This window comes from Panthera uncia, chromosome B1 (assembly GCF_023721935.1).
Source record: "Panthera uncia isolate 11264 chromosome B1, Puncia_PCG_1.0, whole genome shotgun sequence".
NCBI classification, from domain to species: domain Eukaryota; kingdom Metazoa; phylum Chordata; class Mammalia; order Carnivora; family Felidae; genus Panthera; species Panthera uncia.
In genome coordinates this window covers 30,572,195-30,593,114 of record NC_064811.1, presented here as the reverse complement: position 1 = coordinate 30,593,114, position 20,920 = coordinate 30,572,195, and the positions used below count along the sequence as shown (strand labels likewise).

Sequence of the window (20,920 nt, the reverse complement as noted above, 5' to 3'; positions counted from 1 at the left end):
CCAATTTTAGTGCCTTTGGACTGAACAAATGTTGGAACTGTTAGTTTGGCACCTGTAACTATTCCATCTTAAATCTGGATGTCTTGAATCAGCAGAGAGGCTGGAGTCCTTGGGCCTCTACCTTCTCTTCTCTTTTCTGGGACCAAGCGTCCTTCTTTACCCTCTTGGCACCAAATTCTGCTCCTTCACACTTCTTGGACTCTCCAAGAGTGACTACTGCTTTGGCCTCTGTCAACATCACCTCAGTCATCTGCCTTAGATACACATGGGAAGAGGGTATCTAGTTAACCTTCACATCTTAAACAAGTCCTTTCTTCACTAAGCAGTAAAAGGTGAGAAACTACAGCAGAACGGTTATTAGGTGGGGTGGTCAGCCTGCCCACTGGCCCACAGTGGCCTCTGTCTCCTGGTCTGCGTCCCTGCGTAGTTCCCTTCCCACACTGATCTGGGGCTGTCCTGTGGGATGAAAGGAATATGGCGGGAATGATGGTACATGATTAAGTCAAGGCTAGGTTAGGAAAGGCCTTACGGCTTCTGTGATGTTCTCTCCTGTTGTTCACTCTGAGGGAAGCCAGATGCTATGCTGTGAGGACACAAGCAGTAAAGAGGCCCCTTGAGGAGGACTTGTACCATCTTGGAAGTGTAACAGTCAATCCTTAGTGACTAAAACCATGGCTGACAACTGACTGCAACCTTATGATATACCCTGAGCCAAAAATGCCCACTGGGGCCACTCTCTAATTCCTGACCCACTGAAACCATTGAAGATGATGTTTTCTGTTGTTTTAAACCACTACTTTGGGGATACCTTACTGTGCAGCAATAGATAACTGATACATTAAGAATGCATTTCCTGTTCTCAAATGGCCTCATGATGGACATAATCCAATGCAGGTGAAGTATTTTCAAGACAGAACCCACTTTGTCCCTCATCTTTACTCTTTCTGCCACTTCCTCTTTTTTGAAATGTCAGTGCAAATTCGGCTGTGAGGGAAGTGCTATGGGCTGAATATTTGTGTCCCACGTTCACATGTTCAAGTCCTAATCCTCACTATGACGGTATCTGGAGGTGGGGGTCTCTGGGAGGTGATTAGGGTTAGATAAAGTCAGGAGTGCGAAGCTGCATGGCAGAATGAGTGCCCTTGTAGGGCACCGTCTGACTTCAGCTTAGCTCATGGTCTCGTGGGTTCATCAGTCTGAGTCCTACTTCGGGCTCTCTGCTGTCAGCGCAGAGCCCACTTCTGATCCTCTGTCTCCCTCTCTCTCTGCCCCTCGCCTGCATTGTCTCTCTTTCTATTCAAAGAAAAAAAATTCAAATAAATCAATAGTTAAAAAAAAAAAAGAAAAAGAATGAGTGTCCTTGTAAAAGGAAGAGATGGGAGATTGATCACTCTCTCACTCTGTCTTGTGCAGGAACCAAAGAACGGCCATGTGAGCACATAACCCAGAAGGGGACCCTCACCAAGAACCTGACCAAGCTGGGATCTTGATCTTGCATTTCCAGCCTCTAGAACCACGAGAAAGAAATGTTTGTTGTTTAAGCCACCCTGTCCGTGGTGATTTGTTATAGCAGCCCCAATTAAGACAGGAATGCTACGTATGTGTGCACATAACACACGAGTGCGTAATTTCCATTTGTGGAGGAAAACATAGATGGCATATACCTCTCCTTTTGGTCTCTACTATACACCAGATTCTCAACTTTGAGTGTTGCTCACTCACTCTCCCATCTCTCTCTGCCCTAGGATACAGATCATCACCACATTTTCCTGGAGTATCTGCTTCTTGCTATATGGTCTCTGGCCTTACCTCTATACCAAAATTGTCAGTACAGAGGTCATCCGGTGTTCAAGCACCAATCAAATGATGTATTTTCAGTCCTCAACTTCTGTTATGGACTGAATGTGTTCCCTCTAAATTCATATGTTAAAGCCCTAACCCCCCATTTTGGCTACCTTTGGAGAAAGAGCAGCTAAGGAAGTAATTAAGGTTAAATGAGAGTAGGATCCTGGTCTGATAGGATTCATGCCTTTATAAGAAGAGACACCCAGAGAGCTCTCCTCTCTCTCTCCATGCACAAGCTTAGGGCCACACGAGGTTAGAGCAACAAGACAGCCACAGCACATCAGGAATAAAGTTCTTACCAGAAACTGAACCTCCCTGGGCCCTTGATCTTGGACTTTCTAGCCTCCTAAACTGTGAAAACACAAATTTGTATTAAAAAAATTTTTTTTCTTAATGTTTATTTATTTTTGAGACAGAGACAGAGCATGAACAGGGGAGGGCCAAAAAAAGAGGGAGACACAGAATCCCAAGCAGGCTCCAGGCTCCGAGCTGTCAACACAGAGCCCAACATGGGGCTCGAACTCACGGACCGTGAGATCATGACCCGAACCGAAGTCGGATGCTTAACCAGTTGAGCCACCCAGGCGCCCCACAAATTTCTATTTTTTAAGCCACTCAGTCTCTGATATTTTGTCATGGCAGCCCAAGCTAATACAACCTCCGTGAACTCTTTCAGCAACTGCTAACAGACAGAGCAACCTTCGGAATTAGACTTCATTTTCAAATCAGGTGCTGGCTTATGGTGAACATAAAGAACTTATTTAACCTATCAGAGGCTTTGTGATCTTTGTTATAAAACATAACAGGATCCATTTCAAAGAACTGTGTGAAAAATCCGTGACTTTCTGGGGAGGGAGGTTACTGCCCCTTGGGGACACTTGGCTATACGGGAAGGACATCAGGAAATACATGGGGCGATTAGTGTTTTAGTGTCTCAGTGACAGGGCACGAATGGCATTTAATGTTTACGTGCTGACCAGACTGTGACGCTTGGGCTTGTCCAGCGTAACAGAATTTTTTCTCATTCAAAATGCCAGTGGCACCCCACTGGGGAAAGAGAAAAAATGATAAAGTGACCGCACGGCAGATAATAGATGCCAACATTCACTTTCTTGGCACTGTCTGTAGTTTAAGGAATAGTTTCTCTCACCTGCAAAAAGTCCCCAAGCCATTTTATAAATGAAATACAGTCTTAAACTTTAATCATTTGTGGCATGATAAATCTCAGTCGAGGGGTAGGGGCAAAGAGAGGGTTATAAGCTCTACAGAACAGGTCACAGTGCCATGGACCAAGCAGATATGCAATAAAATAGTTGTTTGTTGAAAAAGCCTAGAATGATTTTTAAGTCATATGTTAAACAGTGAGAGAGAAGAATTTATGTTCACAGGTGAATTAGGTTTTTGTGTTTCCTGATAATTTAAAAAATCTTTTATTTGGAATCCTGTCATTTATCACAAATTAGAGTGGATAATTACATGTTCTTGGACCTCTGTGGTGTAATATGTTGGTAAATACTATCTGTATTTAAATATGTGTTGGTAGGACATCAGGTAAAGACAGTGGATCCAACATACTCACTTGGGCACCTGGGCGGCTCAATTGGTTGAGTGGCCGACTTCGGCTTGGGTCATGATCTTGCAGCTTGTGAGTTCAAGCCCCTCATCGGGCTCACAGTTGTCAGTGCAGAGCCCCCTTCAGATCCTCTGTCCCCCTCTCTCTGCGCCTTCCCTGCTTGTGTGCTGTCTGTCTGTCTCTCTCTCTCAAAAATAAACGTTAAAAAAAATACTATTCAATTTTGGGCTACTCCTAAATCTTATTAAAACTAAAATAATTATATGTGTGTATGTACATGTATCTTTTTAACAACAGAACCAGGAGAGGTGACAATGACAGCATTTTGAAAGCTAGGAAGCAGGCGGACAGTGGCCACTCATCCGGTGGACCCGAGAAAGCTAGGCCAGAAGCTGCAAGTGGACAGATGAGCACCACCGTTTACACTGCAGGGTCATCAAAAGGCTCAGCGATTGGTGGTGACTGGAGGCAGCAGGTGCCTCAGGCAGCGGGGAAGCTGGGGCCAGAGCGGTGGTAGTGGTTGAACTCTGTTTAAGAAGCAGCTGACACTCCCTTCCTTCCCCTACTGTCACCTGCGTGACAGCACCTCAGCAGGAGCCTGGAAGTTTATCCTGCAGAGGGGGCAAAACCAGAAGGTCTCTGAACTGGGGAGGGGGGGGGCTGTACTGGGCAATGTTCAGGGTGGGACATCACACCAAGATAGGAGGATTCTTACAGTCTACTCCCCACGCTCATCTCCCAAACGCACACTGGCAGACAGGCTCTTACCCTCCAGGCAAGAGCTTAGAGGAGTTTTCTTAGAGGATGTGACCAATCCATGGGGAAAGCCCTGAAGATACTGACACTAGAAGTTCCCCAGCAACTGGCTCGGCCAGATCAGTATTACAAGTGACCCTCAGTGAGTGTTCCCTCCCACTCCCCTTCATATTCTGAACTTCAGTTTTTACTTTCCTGCTCTTACATGTGAGCAGAACATCAGTGGCTATCAAATAGCCAGAGGAAAACCGGAAACAATCTAGAGGGAGCTGGGAACTATGAGGCAAAAGAAAATTTCAAAAATTATTATTCAAAAACTCATGGATATAAGAGAGTACAGGGCATCATGAAGCAAGAAAATGATGCTGTAAAAAAAAGGCATTCAAAAAGCAACCCCCCCCCCAAAATAACTCTTAGAAATGAAAAACATAACCACATATATAAGAACCTCAGTTGAAGGAATCTATGTTGAAAAAGGATAAGAAAAGCAGATAAATAATCAAGGAATTCCAGGAGATCTAGAAAGTGAAGTAAAACACCCACAGGAGAAGAAAACATTAATAAAATGATTCAAGGAAATTCCTCAAAATTAGAGGGTAGATTTTCTAGATTCAAAGGGCTCACCAAGTACCCAGCACAATGAAAATAAATCCACACCTGAGGTATATTACTGTGAACTTTCATAATACTAGGATAAAGAATATTCAACCAACATCCAAAAAGAAAATACAGTTATATATAAAGGACTGAGAATTGAAATGGTGGTATACCTTTCAACAGCCATATTGTGAATAAGGAGACAACGGAGCGGTGTCTTCAAAATTCTAAAGGAAAAAAAAAAAGTTTTGAGCGAAAATGATTTCCAACATAGAAGTCTCTATGCAATCTATCATTCAAGCAGGGAAGTAGAATACAGACATTTTTAGACAGGCAAGTCCTTAAATAATCTTTTCCTCCATACACTTTTTCTCAGAAAGCTATTGTAGGACGTGGTCCATGAATGTTGAGGGACTAAAACAAACAAAAGTAAGGCATGACATCTAGGAAATAGGAGCTCCACCACAGGAGAGAAGGGAAGGGACTCTTTCAGATGGTGATGGCAAGAGATCTCGGCGTAACCAGGCTGAGAGGACAAGTCCAGATGAGCAGGTCCGAAGTCCCCGAGACAGACTTCTACCCAACACCTCATATGAAACTGACAGAATCATGGAACATCTTGAGAGAGTATTTAGACAACTGGTAAATATTTAAGTACTGTATGGATAGTTAAATACGTAAAAAACACATACTCAAAGGGCACTTGTGTGGCTCAGTTAGGCGTCCCACTTCTGCTGAGGTCATGATCTCTCTGTTCATGAGTTCAAGTCCCGCACTGGGCTCTGTGCTGACAGCTCAGAGCCCGGAGCCTGCTTCAGATAACGTGTCTCTCTCTCTCTCTCTCTCTGCCCCTCCCCAGCTCAGGCATGTGCTCGCTCTCTCTCAAAAATAAATAAACATAAAAAAACCCCACACACTCAAGAAACACAAACATACAAAAATAAACAAGTAAAAAGGAAATTATTAACTCTAGGGATAAGTTGTGCAAGAAAAAAAAAGTTTAGTATATGCCCCATTTCTGAATAGTATATACAATTGACCCTTGAGCAATGCAGTGATTAGGGGCATTGGCTCCCCTGTACAGTTGAAAATCCATGTATAACTTTTGACTCCCCCAAAACTTAACTACTAATAGCTTACTGTTTACCTGAAGCCTTACTGACAACTTAAACTGTTGATTAACACATGTTATATATATGTATTGTATTCTGTATGTTTATAATAAAGTAAGCTAGAGAAAAGAAAATGCTATTAAGAAAATCACTGGAAGGGGTGCCTGGGTGGCTCAGTCAGTTAAATGTCCGACTTCGGCTCAGGTCATGATCTCATAGTTTGTGAGTTCGCAGCCCTGTGTCGGGGTCTGTGCTGACAGTTTGGAACCTGGAGCCTGCTTCATGTTCTGTATCTCCCTCTCTCTCTCTGCCCCTCCCTCGCTCATGCTCTGTCTCTCTCTCTCAAAAGTAAATGAACATTAAAAAAAAATTTAAGAAAATCACTGGGAACAGAAAATACATCTACAGTACTCTATTCATGAAAAAAATCTGCACACAAGTAGACATGCACAGTTCAAACTCATGTTGATCAAGGGTCAACTATACAGTCAGTGTAAACCTTGCATATTTTTCTAATTAAAACCAAGACAGAATTATACCGTGAGGATAGAAACTGATTGTGCATGGTGTGGATAAGAAGAAGAAAGAGCTTAAGTTCTCATCATCCATTAGAGAGAGTCCATGTACAATGTCCCAAACTAACACAATCAGGAGGTGGCAATACTTGCTTGCCATGAAGTTATGTGGAGATGATACCAGGCTAAGAGTTGAAAATGGTTTCTCTGGGGAAGAGGAACTAAGGAGCAGGAGAACTGGGACCTGTTCTTTTTCCTGAGAACCCTTGCAGAACTAGGAGATCTTCTAACTGTACCCTACTACATAGCTGTGATGAAAAATTAAAACAATTTAAAGTGCAGTAGTACATAGAGAGCTAACATGGGACTGCTTTTTCAAAAATAACATCTATGTGATTTTGGTAAATAATATTTTGGGTATTGATTTTCCTTTTTAAAAAAATTTTTTTTAAATGTTTATTTATTTTTGAGAGAGAGACAGAGCGCAAGCAGAGGAGGGGCAGGGAGAGAAGGAGACACAGAATCTGAAGCACTTTCCAGGCTCTGAGCTGTCAGCACAGAGCCCGATGTGGGGCTCGAACTCATGAACCATGAGGTCATGACCCAAGCTGAAGTCGGACGCTTAACCGACTGAGCCACCCAGGCACCCCTTCATTTTCCTTTTTTTTTTTTTTTTTATAAATTGAAAGGCTTGCATTAGATAATTTATAAGATCCCTTGACCTTTAGTGTGTGTGTGTGTGTGTGTGTGTGTGTGTGTGTGTGTTTGTATTTTGTATTTCTTTGAACATGTATCTGTACTTGTGAACCCAAACGCATAGAGATCTGATGACCAACAGTGGAATTCCTCTGATTATCGTGGTCATTAAAAATGTATCATCCACATATCTACAAAGACACAATGTGATCATACTGAATGAACAAAGTGGCACAACCATCTAGCTGATTTGCAGGGAAACATCTGAGGCTGCATTTCTGTCTTCCTCTACCCATGTGAGAGAACACAGGAAGAGACTAAAGTTCCCTGGTATTTAGACTCTGGCCTGTGACGCATGGTGGTGCTGACCTAAAAGTTAATATTTATCCATCGTAGTTGGTTAAAGTCAGCTTGAGAACTTGGTGGGGGCGGGGGGGAGAGAAGCCCTACAAAGCTGCTTAGAGATTTGTACTAAGACCAACGTTAATCTTGGTAGCAGAGCCAAGTCAGTCACATCCTCTCTAGTACATGCCAAAGAAGATCGTGGCTAGGACTACAGACAATACCGACATTAACATGGGGAGCGGGGGGGTAGAGGGCTCTGAATTAAAGAGAAAAATGAAGACTGCCCCTTCCAAACCTCCCATTACTTCCTAGCTTTGGTTGGTTAATCACCCAATCTGTCTCTGCCTTGGGTTCTTCATCCATAAACTGCAAATGGTAATACCATTTCATATGGTTGTTAGGGCAATTTTATGTGTTAACACCTGGAGAGTACTGAAAACAGTGCCTTGATATTTACCTTTCCTCAAAATAGATGCAAAGAACATAAAAGATTCACAAGGGCCTTAGATTCATGGCATCTTCTCTCTCTCTCTCTCTTTTTTTTTAAAGATATGTAACCTGGTCTTAGAGTAAAAGAAGACCTAGGAGGAGAGAATGTCTCATGACAAATTTGGTAAAGTCAATCTCAAGAAGTCAAGGAACGTATTGTTCACGGACTATAATAATCCCGTTTGGTAAAATCTCAGATTACTCATGTGCACTGACGTTTTGGATCTGACACTAAAGCTTTCCTTTGGTTGCCAGAGGTACTTGGCACCCTGGATTCACTGAACAAACTCTGTGCTAGTTCTGAGCCCAGGAGGGTCCAATGGTTGCTTTAGGGACGTCCTTTCATTCTTTTTGGTTATCCTGGGTCTTTGATAATATTTCACACACAGAGAAGATGCCCGATAAATGTTTGTTGAGTTAAAAATGGAAAAACACATCGGTGTGCCTCTCAGAGTCAACAATTATGTAACCATACCTCACAGTCACCCACAATTCTTTCATCTAAAAGTGTAGCCTTATTCTTCTCATTCACATTTTTTTTTGCACTAAAACTTATATAGGCTAACCCCTATTTTAATTGAACCTTAGCCATATCACAGCACAGTGTGTATAACGTGTACTAAAAAATAAAGAAAATTGTCACCCTAGAGAAGTGGTACTCTTAAGTGGTGAGCTATTTTTGCCTAAAAACTCCCAAAGAGCTATGGTAAAAATCAGACATAAAAATAATATAAAATAAACATTTCTCCCCTCCCCTAAAGTGAGATCATAAGGTATATATAAGCATTTAGTGTATAAAACGTGCAGAATTTTAAATCATGGATTTTATTTACTTCCTTACTATGATAAGAACACAGTATGAGATCTACCCTCTTAGTAAATTTTTAAGAGAATAGCACAGTATTGTTAACTATATAGATCTCTAAAAGTTATTCATCTTGGAAAACTAAAATTTTATACCAATTCAACAACTCTTGAGGTCCCCCTCACCCCGGCCTTTGGCAGTCACCACTCTACTTCACGATTCTATGAATTTGGCTGTTTTAGATATCTCATGTTAGTGCAACCATGCTACATTTGTCCTTCTGTGACTGGCTTATTTCGCTGAGCATAATGTCCTCCAGGCTCATTCATGTGGTCAAATTATGGCAGTCTTTTTTTAAGGCAGAAGAGGATTCAATTGTACGTACAGCTATGTACACTTTGTCTATTCATTCATCAATGAACATTCAGGTTGTTTCTACATCTTGGTGATTATGAATAATGTTACAAAGAACATGGGGGTGCAGATATCTCTTCGAGATCCAGATTTCAATTCTTTTGGATAAATGCCCAGAAGTGGGATTGCTGGATCATATGGTAGTTCTATTTTTAAGTTTTTGGGAAACATCCATACTGTTTTCCATAGTGGCTACACCATTTTACATTTCCACCAAGTACACAAGATTCCAATTTCTATCATCCTAACACTCGTTATATTTTACTTTTTTTTTAGAACAGTCAGCCTAATAAGCGTGACTGGACATCCTACTGTGGTTTTCATTTGCATTTCCCTGATGATTAGTGGTGTTAAGCATCTTTAAGCATCCATATACCTAGGTGGCCATTTGTATGTTTTTCTGAAGAAATGTCCATTCAAGTCCTTCGCCTGTTTTTGTTTTTGTTTTTTGCTATTGAGTTGTAGGAATTCCTTATATATTTTGGATATTAACTCCTAATCAGATATATGGTTTGCAAATATTTTTTCCATTCTGTCAGTTGACTGTCCACTCAGTTCATTGTTTCCTTTAGTGTGGAGAATCTTTTTTGTCTGATGCAGTCCATTTGTCTATTTTTGCTTTTGATGCTTGTGCTTTTGGTGTCATATCCAAGAAATCATTGCTAAGACAAATGCTTTCTTCTTGGACTATTACAGTTTCAGGTCTTATGTTTATATCTGTATCTCATTTTGAGTTGATTTTTGTGTATGGTGTAAGATAAGGGTCCAATTTCATTCTCTTCCATATGGATATCCAGTTTTCCCAACACTATTTGCTGAAGAGACTACTCTTTCATCACTGTGTATTCTCAGCTCCCTTGTCAAAGATAAGTTGACCATATTCTATGGACTGAATGTTTGTGTCTGTGACACCCCACATGCATGAATTTATTTATGGGCTTTCTATTCTGTTCCATTAGTCTACTTTTCTGTTTTCATGCCAGTACCACACTAGCTTAATGACTGTAGCTTGGTGATATATTTTGATACCAGGAAGTGTAATGCCTCCAGCTTTGTTTTCCTTTTTCAAGATTGCTCTATTCTGGGTCTTTTGTGGTTCCATACAAATGTTAGAATTGTTTTTCTTTTTCCTATAAAAAATCCCACTGGGATTTTGATAGGGACTGCAATGAATTTATAGATCACTTTAGGTAGTATGAACATTTCAACAATATTAATTATTCTGATCCATGAACATGGGATATCTTTCCATTTATTCATGTCTTAATTTCCTTCATCAATATTTTGTAGTTTTCAGTGTAGAAGTCTTTCACTTCCTTGGTTAAGTTTATTCAGTATTTTATTATTTTGATGCTACTGTAAATGGAATTATTTTCTTAATTCCTTTTTAGATAGTTTGTTGTTAGCACAGCTGATTTTTATATATTGATTTTGTATCCTGCAACTTTACTGAATTTATTAGTTCTAACAGGTTTTTGTTTGCCTGCTTGCTTTCTGGTGGAATCTTTAGGCTTCTCTACATATAAGATCCTGTGAATTTTTATAATTGCTTCATAAGTGGTGCTGGGACAACAGGTTATTCAGAAGAAGTTAGATCCTGAATTACATTATATGAGAACAAAAAAAAAAAAAAACTATTGGAGAAAAATATAAGCAACTATTTATCTAATTTAGGAATAGAGGGCCTTTCAGTTACTAAAGGTCTGGAAGAAACATCAAGATTAATATTAAAAGATTAATAGATTACATAAGAAGTAAACATTATTCACCTTAAAAGACACTGTTTATAAAAATGCAAAGACCAAATGAAACAATATTTGACACAGACAATAAAGGGTTACCATCCTTAACTTTAAAAGGATACTTAGTGCAATAGCATATTTATTAAAGACACCAATATAAAACAAACAAAAAACAAAGGACATGATCAATTAACAAAAGACTAAAATGACAGCCAATGAATATGAAAAATCACTCAACTATAGATATAAATAAATGTAAATCAATGGATAACACTTTTGTCTAATAAATTGGCACTTTTATTTTTTTATAAAAGCTAGTGTTAAAGAACCTTTAACATGTCAATAACTTTTGCTCCAAAATTCCAATTATTACAGTCTAACAAAAAAAAAACATAATCAGAGAATCAGAGAGGTGAACAAAAATCTCTGAAAAGGGGTGGTCCACTTAGTTTTTATTTTTAATACTATCAGATATTTTAAACAACTTTAATGCTCAAAAATAAAAGTATCTTTAATTAAATAATGACATATTCAGAAATTAGAGAAAGAAAAAAATACCACTAGGTGAAAATAAAGCAGGACTTCATATAAAATGTAACTTCAATTGTTTTTTTAACAATTAATAAATGTGAATATAAAGACATATGTAAATAATCAAGGAGGATATACCCAAATGAAAACAAAAGCCACTTTAGGATAGATAGGATGAACTCATAATTTTTGTGCAAATTGACTCATTTTTTTTTTTTAACCATGAAATATCTTTATTGTCAGTCTCTATATAAAGATAGCATGTATCATATGATGCTGGTTGAGAATATTCTTCTAAAGCACATTTTGGGAAGAATTAATAAACATGATTTTTAAAATACCTGTCTATCCCACAGATTCAGGAATATCTTGGAATACTGGGAGAGTTGTGCTAAATTCTCCCTCCACATGTCTTTTTTTCAATTCCTTCTTTATTACTCTTTTTGGCTTGTATTTGAAACAGAGTTATTTGACATATACAAAACCATAATTTTATTTTGATCAAAAATTAAAAGAATATGTATGCTTTCTTTCTCCTTAAATGCATTTCTTCTGATATTAACATGCAGTCCCTAATTTCTTTTTGCTGTACTTATTTGCCTTATCTTTGCCTCCCTCTTAGTGTTTATTTTCTTAGTCACATTATTCTAGGTGAACGGCAATTGGCATTACTCCTTTCTGACCCAAGCTAAAAGTCTTGGATTTTTGTTTATTTTTTTTTAAATGTTTATTTATTTTGAGACAGAGCATAAGCAAGGGAGGGAGAGGGAGAGAGAAAGAGAGAGAATCCCAAGCAGGATCTGCACTGTTGGCACAGAGCCCCATACAAGGCTAGAGATCAGGAACTGCAAGATCATGACCTGAGCCATAACCAAGAGTTGAATGCTTAACTGACTCAGCCACCCAGGCACTCCAAGTCTCTGCCTTTTAATAGAGAAGTTTAAACCATTTATATTTATACTATACACTGAATCTCTCTTTTGTTATTTTATTTTACCATTTTTTTAATGACTTCTAGTTGTTTCTTTTATTTTCAGACTTCAGACTTTTTTTTTTTTTAGGTTTATTTATTTATTTTGAGAGAGATTGAGTGAGAGAGCAGGGTAGGGGCAGAGAGATAGGGAGAGAGAGGATCCCAAGCAGGCTCTGCACTGTCAGCATGGAGCCTGGTGCAAGGCTCGAACTCACTAACTGCGAGATCGTGACCTGAGCTGAAATCAAGAGTTGGATGCTTAACCGACTGAGTCACCCAGGCGGCCCTGGACTTCAGGCTACTTTTAATTTTTGCTTTGTATTTAATTTTCTCCAGCACACTGCAAAGTATAAGTTGTGTTTTAAAAATTCTCCTCATGAGATAAAACATTCTTTTTATCCTCTTCTTTAAAAAGAGTTATGCACATAAAGGGGTCCCCAAATGTAATTTTAATGCAAGCTTTCAAGTGCAGCACTAACTGGGTCACTTTTGAGGATAAAGGCAGAACTTATGTGAATTATGCAGGGACAAGGGTCCATCGGAAGCATCTTAGGTAAACAAGAACTGCGATTCACTCTGTCTCTGGGTGATAGGAATAAGGAAGTGCAGGCTTGGGAGTGAATAGAAGATTTCACTTTGGTATATTCAGTATCTAAAGGGACTGACAAGCATTCAAAGGTAGGTGTTTGTTGACAGTTGTATACACTGGCCAAAAGCTTAGGAAAGAACGGTGGGCGTGATGTAAAGATTTCACAGTTATCAAAAACACAGCTAATAAATAGGGCCATGAAACTGAATAAGAAAATAGAGGCAGTAGGTACACAGAGTTAAAGAAAAAACTGATTCCTGAAGAATACCACTTAATGTTTAAAAAAAAAGAGCCCCCCAAACTAAAACAAACAAAAAACACAAAAGAATTACAAAGGAAAGTCACAAATTGCAGTCAGAAGAGTAGGAAAAAAAAGGGGGGAGGGGTTTGACTCCATTTCTTGCTGTGTCTTCTCACAAAACTTTCAGGATCCAGTGATTTTGGCCAAGAAACAAACAAAAAAAGGACTGTCCCATTCTGTAATGGATTTGGATGAAACCTGGTAAGAAAATCTGGTATAACTCCAAGAGGAGACATTGGAGAAGAACCCATGTAGGTTTCTAAGAATTGCATGTGTATTTATGCTGTTATCAAGGTTGCTAGCATCTGTCTTTCCATATCAAGCTGAAAACATCACCACTATATGGGCAGTTGGATAAGTCTTATTGGGAAAATGATTTTTTCTCTTTGTTTTTATGCCTCTGTACTAGATTGGTTCAGTAACAAATATGTGAGTTCTTTTGTTTGCAAACAATTAAGGAGAAGTAAGTATAGTAATGGAAGCAGGTAAAGAGCTTTAGGGATTAAGAATTTGCCAGCAGTTTTAAATGACATTCAAGGGTCAAGTAAGAAAAGGACTGTACAGGAATATCTCCAAGATATTGCAGGTTTGGTTCCAGAACACCTCAATAAAGTGAATATTGCAATAAAGTGAGTCAAATGAAGTTTTTAGTTTCTCAGTGCATATAAAAGTTATATTTACCCCCTATTATAGCCTACTAAGTGTGCATGCAATAGCATTATGTCTAAAGAACCCATATGCATATCTTAAGAATACTTTATTGCTACAAAGTGCTAACCATTACCTGACCTTTCAGCAAGTCACAATCACTGATCACAGATCACCATAACAAATACAGTAATAATAAAAAAGTCTGAAATAATGTGAGAATTACCAAAATATGACACAGAGACACGAAGTGAGAAAATGCTGTTGGAAAAATGATGCCGATAGGCTTGCTCGACATAGGGTTGCCACAGCCCCTTAATTTGTAGAAACAAAACAAACAAACAAAACAAAACTAAACAAAAACCCCACAGTATCTGCAAAGTGTAATAAAGAGAAGTGCAGTAAAGCAAGGTATGCCTGTAGATGTCTCTTAGATTTAGCACCAAGGAAGTAATTGGTAACTTGGAATAGGGGTTTTCCTGGAATAGTGACTCTGGAAGCTAGATTGTTACAGGTTAACCAGTAGGAGGAGGTGAGGAAGTGGAACGCAAGCGTAACAATCCTTAGAAGCAAACTGGCTGTGAATGAAAGAACTAGGAAGAAGGAAGTAGGATTAAGGGGAGGATTGCTTAAGTCAGGAAAGCTTTCAAGTTATTTGGATATGTTGTAAGAGACAGTGGAAAGAAAGGAGCTGAAGATGGAGGAAAGAGCATAATTAATTAAGGTCTATTAGCAGGCAGGAGGGAAGAGCAAAGAATTAACGAGCCTTAGATAGGAGAAGGGTGAGGAATAAGGTGGACCTTCAGGGGCTCAGTGTCTTCATCTGTGTCTTCCAGTTCTGCAGAGTCTAGACAGAAAAAAGGGAAGATTTCCCAGACTCTCTCGCAGTAGGGTTCCCATACAGACTTAGACCCAGACAATCCTCCGCAAGATGAGAAAGTGGAAGGAAGTGAGGCCGAGATTGTGCCAACGCTACTTCTGCTTTTCCTGTTGGCAAGTCCTTAGTGGACACGCGGATGTTTTTCTCTGACACTGTTCCAGTGTCCAGGTGCTTGGCTGATAGCAAAAGGCAGAACTGTTGCGCAGAACCGGGCACTGTTTTGTTGTTGTTGTTGTTCCTAGGTGGATCCATTAGGCATGGCATGACCCTGTGGCCACCACCTGTGACAGCTTACTGGCTAATACCAGCTAAGGCAGTGCTCCTGGGACCAAGAGTCCCATTGTCCATTTCCAATCCCCCTCTGTTTTGATTGTGTAAAAGGAAGCAGTTTCCTGGGAGGGTTAGTTCTGTGGTGGTCTTCTTAGTGTTATGAAGCTTGCCAGTCCAGTCCTTCCAGGGATATTTTGAGCATCCGGTTCCTGGTATTAGATTTCATTTTGCTTGAAACAGGTAATGTAATTTCTGTTTTCTGCAAGTGCACTCTGACAGCGAGGGACATGTATTCTTGCTCGAAGAGGGAAGGCAGAGAAGCTGGGTGTAGATATAGATAAATTCGGTTTTTTTGGTAATCTCCTTGAAGGTAGGAGTTTGTAAGCTGGGGTGTGCAGAGCCGCAAGGGGTTCTTGGATAGGATTCAGGGCATCTGTGAACTTAAATGAGAAAAAAATCCCATCTCCTCTTCACGAACCACTAAAATTAGGCATTTTCTTTTATTCTAATGCAGGCCATCAAACTACAGCATCATCAGCAGTTCCTGTGACTTTGTCTCTAATAGAAATCACAGATGTTTTCACATTACATTAAGAGTTGTAATAAATACCTTTCGGCGGTGACGACCTGCCCACGAGAACATGCCCCTCGTGAAGGACCTCCTGCACCCGTCCCCAGAGGAGGAGAAGAGGAAGCACAAGAAGAAGTGCCTGGTGCAGAGCCCCAACTCCTACTTCATGGACGTGAAGTGCCCGGGGTGCTACAAAATCACCACCGTGTTCAGCCACGCGCAGACGGTGGTGCTGTGTGTGGGCTGCTCCACTGTCCTGTGCCAGCCGACAGGAGGAAAAGCAAGGCTCACAGAAGGATGCTCCTTCAGACGGAAGCAGCACTAAACGCACCCTGAGTCAACATGAGTGGGGAACTATCCCAATAAACAGATTTTGGATTAAAAAAAAAAAAGAGTTGTAATAAATAAAAACATTAAAAACATTTTTTAAAGGGGCGCCTGGGTGGCTCAGTTGGTTGAGCGTCCGACTTCGGCTCATGTCACGATCTCGCAGGTCATGAGTTCGAGCCCCGCATGGGGCTCTGTGCTGACAGCTCAGAGCCTGGAGCCTGTTTCAGATTATGTGTCTCCCTCTCTTCTCTCTGCCTCTCCCCGGCTCATGATCTGCCCCCTTCTCTCTCAAAAATAAAGACATAAAAAAATTAAAAAAAAAAGTTGTTGTAGATTTCAAAATATTGTTTATCCTTGTAACTATGGTAGTTATTAGGCTTGCTGTTAGACCTTCCTTTTTAACGCATTTATAAAGGAGCAGGTGTTCCTATATCATAATTTTTTTTAATTGAAAATTACATTTCTGTTGTAATCCTGTGTATTTTATTTTGTGTATTTAAAAATATTATTGTGGGGATACCTGGGTGGCTCAGTAGGTTGAGCGTCTGACTCTTGATCTTGGCTCAAGGTGTGATTCCAGGGTTGCGAGTCAAGCCCTGTGTCGGTGGCTCTGTGCTGACAGCACGGAGCCTGCTTGGGATTCTCTCTCTCTCTCTCTCTCTCTCTCTCTCTCTCTCTGTCTAAATAAATAAATAAACTCTAAAAAAAATTATTCTGAGAAGCGGTTCATAGGGTTCAACAGACTAAAAAAACAGCCCATAGCAAAAAACATGTTAAGAAGCCCGTTCTAATGTCTTCTATTTTAGAAGCAGGGTCTCCAAACTTCAGCACTGTTGGCATTTTAGGATGGATAATTCCTCCATATGGGGAACAGTCTTCGCATCGTAGGATGGTCAGCAACCTTGTCCCGCTGTATGCTAGTAGCTTCCATCCTGACTGCGTGACAGTCAAAAGCATTGTCACTTGGGGGGCAAAAGTGACCCTGGCCAAGAACCGCTAGCGTGAAGTAGTGCTAGGAGCGAGAGGTGGAAGGTGACTGGGTCGGAGATCTGATCAGACAGAGGGTTTAAAACGGAGGCAACAGAGGATGGCAGAGGCATCTGACAAAAGAAATGTGTAGTGGAGCGATGCTGACAGACCAGGTGAATTCGGCAGCTAAGCCCACAGATGAGAGAAGGAGGTTCTCTATTTGCTCTTTTCTGCTTGACATACCTGATGAATAGGATTCAAAGACAGAGAGTGTAGCATTAACAGTATTTGCGCAGTAGAGGCTACTTAAAAATGAGAGCTACCTACACAATGTCCAAAGAACTGTTTCTCCCATCAGTGCCCCCTACATCAACATGTCAACACAACGGTTGGGATATACACCATGTCCAGACAAAAGGATAATGAGAACGTTTAGAGCCTAAAAATAACTGTTATTGCCCTTTGTTCTGCTACTGTATGTAGAAGAGAATATTCTGGATTTGAATGCATGAAGGGGCTGCTATTCTGAGAAAATCTGAGCCCAGTAGGCATGGATACGAAGGATAGGAAGCACCCTTGATTCGGCAATTTGACCCCTAGATATTTACCCAAGAGAAATGAAAAAAAAAAATATACACACACACATATATATATATATATATATATATATCCACATAAAGACTTGTCCAAGAGTATTGATAGCAGCTTTATTCATAATAGCCCCAAACTGGAAAGGATTCCAATGTCCACCAACAGTAGAATACGCTGGAATACTATAAATGAAATATTACTGAGCAATAAAAAAGAATATGCAGCAGCATGAATGAAACTCAAAAACATGCTGAATAAAAGCCTTACACAAAGGTGGACCTACGGATTGTATGATTCGTTTATTTGGAGTTTTGAACAAAATAGAGTGATTAAAAAAAATCAGAATAGTGTCTGACTTGATGGGGGTGAGGAAGAGGATTAAGGGGAGAAGGAGATTTTCCTGGGGTGATGATAATGTTCTCTCTCCTGATGGGGAGTTGGGGCACACGGTTGTATGCAGCTGCCCAAACTCACCAAATTGCGCACTCAGACTTGTGTATTTCACCGTATGTAAATGATACTAGAGGGACAGGTTGGGAAGCGGGAAAAGAAAAAAAGAGAACTGTAAGTAAAAATTGAACTCATGGTAATGAAATACATGCTACAATGTTTGAAATGAACTGATGTCTACAATACTCTGAAATAGAGTTTAAAGTGTGCAGTTAAAAAAATGGATTGATGGATAATGAGGTGGTTCAAACAGAAAAGCTAAGTGCAGATTCTAGGCGGTGAGTGTGGTTCGTGCGTGATTCTTCCAGCTTTTCTTTTTTTATTTTTTTATTTTTTTTATTTTGGAAATTCTATTTATTTCTGCCTTGTCCTTCTTTTGAAAGCACTTTGGTAACAAGTAGATTCATGATCCATAAAGTAATACCCTACTTTATACTTTCTGAGAATATTTTCTTTTTTTTTTATTTTTTTATTTTTTTTATTTTTTAATATATGAAATTTACTGTCAAATTGGTTTCCATACAACACCCAGTGCTCATCCCAAAAGGTGCCCTCCTCAATACCCATCACCCACCCTGCCCTCCCTCCCACCCTGCCCTCCCTCCCACCCCCCATCAACCCTCAGTTTGTTCTCAGTTTTTAACAGTCTCTTATGCTTTCTTCCAGCTTTTCTGCAGCTTGAAAAATTCTCATTCTGAAGGACGTAAAGGTGTGTAGGTAAACCTCTTTTTGCCTTCTGAAGTATTTCATTCATCTTTGGGCAAGGAAAGTACTTTTTTTTTTCTTTTTAACGTTTATTTATTTTTGAGACAGAGAGAGACAGAGCGTGAACGGGGGAGGGGCAGAGAGAGAGGGAGACACAGAATCTGAAACAGGCTCCAGGCTCTGAGCTGTCAGCACAGAGCCCGACGCGGGGCTCGAACTCACGGACCACGAGATCGTGACCTGAGCCGAAGTCAGACGCTTAACCGACCAAGCCACCCAGGCGCCCCAAGGAAAGTACTTTGAAACAAGCAAAGCATTTCATTTGGTTCTTGCCCTACTTCAACAAATGGATCCTAGAATGTCACAGACATCGGGTCCATCCAGTGACAAGCAGCTTCGATCTCTACTACATGGCCACCAGGGCTCACGAGGGCTGTCCCAGGTGCTGCACTTATCACTTTACACTTGTTCTCTTCATGTAGAGATGCTAAGGGCGCCCTTGACTGCTTAACAAAAAGCTCTGGGCTGAGTCACATCCTCAGAAGCTGCAGACAGCCTTGGACTAGAACGAGCAGATGTCCGAGAGGAGGATAACATCTGTGACGGCAGGTATTTTTAGGAGAATGTATTATTTAAATATGTTACGAAGCCATGGCACGGTGTGTGTGTGTATGTTTGGGTATAGTGAGCTCAAGTGGGAGAAGATGCACAGTGTAAGTCATAAAAAGGAACAGTAGCTTTAATCCAATTTCGACAGAGAAACAAACCTTCTTCCTTTTCGTTTTTTTTCTTAAGCTCATTCCCGATGTCATAGGATATCGTCACCTGGCAAAGCGGTGTGACAAAAGCCGCCTGGATTGGACGCCCCCAGCTCTTCTGTGCCTTTCCTTTCTCAATAAACCTTTGACAAAGGTCGTGTTTCTGGTTGTTTGGTCTAAGTGTTTCTCGCTCAGTAGAGTGATTCAACGTCTCTGAGTGTCACTAAATAAGGGGTTTCAGTGAAGCTTTTTGGAATCTACTTCCCTAAAGGCTGCTTGGTGGCGGGCCTGGGATTGTTTTGGTTTTGTGTGAAACTGGTAAATAAACAATGTAATTACCAGGCTGCCTAGTCCTCGTGACTCCTGATACCTGCAGAGCCACCCATGTGAGGAGAGGGCAGGGCTGTTAACTTCAACTAAGACTGACGAAAGGCCAAGGCACTAACGTGGCAGAAGCTGGATTTGAACTAATGAGACCTTAGGAGCCCTGGAGCAGTTGTGATAGCACTAAAAAGAATCTATGAAACTGGTATGTATTAGGAACAAAACAATAAACCAGCCTTGAACCAAGACAGGCCAATCTCTGATCTCCTTTATTCTGAGCCATGGTTAGAGGCCATATTCAAACCTGATCCATGAAACGGTGCCCATGAACACTGGCCACGTGTAGGGGGAACACATCAGAATTGGACTAGAGAGAGCGACCCCATGCCGAACCACTTCAGGTAGATCTGTTCCATTCATTTCATTTTTGTGGACCCTCCAGTGCTGTCATTACGGAGAGAGGCACGGTTCTTTGTAAAGCCAGGCCAAACAATCTATTCTTTTTTTTTTTTTTTTTTTAATTTTTTTAATGTTTATGTATTTTTGACAGAGAGAGAGAGAGAGAGAGAGAGAGAGAGAGAGACAGAGCATGAGCGGGGGAGGGGCAGAGAGAGAGGGAGACACAGAATCCGAAGCAGGCTCCAGGCTCAGAGCTGTCAGCACAGAGCCCTACGCGGGGCTCAAACTCACAGACCGCGAGATCATGACCTGAGCCGGAGTTGGACGCTCAACGGACTGAGCCACCCAGGCGCCCCAACCAAACAATCTATTCTTGACTGAAGTGTAAACCAAGCATTTTCTGCCCGTCTTGTTGGACTAATACAGAAGCATTTCAGAAAACAACTCAATTAGTGATATCCAGGTTCCAAAAAGCAGCAGATAGACTTTGAGACTTAAGAGGACTGAGGAGGAAAAGAAATTTTGGCTCATTCCCTAACACAAATTGTATATAATCAGCAAATAAGCAGGGAGTTTTCATTGGTTTACAATTCATTTGGGACTTAATTCCAATAAAGATGATGTGATGACATTTAAAAGCGTGGATGAAGCTAGATACACAGGAAAACTGAAGGTGACTTTGGTGGAGAATATAAAATATAAGATAGTATACGAAATAATAAAATATTCACTTCTCAGGTGG

The 20,920-nt window shown here is 40.5% G+C and overlaps 1 protein-coding gene and 1 long non-coding RNA gene across 3 annotated transcripts in view; one reads left to right on the top strand and one right to left on the bottom strand.

Moving 5' to 3' along the window:
* The window catches only part of LOC125922701 (uncharacterized), an 85,176-nt gene that overhangs the window by 37,309 nt on the left and 26,947 nt on the right, over positions 1 to 20,920 (bottom strand). The window contains exons 2-3 of one of the 2 annotated variants that reach the window (XR_007457749.1): positions 4,945 to 4,998; positions 2,145 to 2,196 (exon numbers count right to left, since the gene is read on the bottom strand). This is a non-coding gene — a long non-coding RNA (uncharacterized LOC125922701). The remainder of the gene's footprint in view (positions 1 to 2,144; positions 2,197 to 4,944; positions 4,999 to 20,920) is intronic. The other variant, XR_007457748.1, reaches the window with a different exon arrangement.
* Positions 15,684 to 16,058, top strand: LOC125922700 (40S ribosomal protein S27-like). Its single transcript, XM_049630423.1, has one exon. It carries the CDS (start codon positions 15,723 to 15,725, stop codon positions 15,975 to 15,977), a length of 255 nt encoding a protein of 84 aa, XP_049486380.1. The 5' UTR covers positions 15,684 to 15,722; the 3' UTR covers positions 15,978 to 16,058.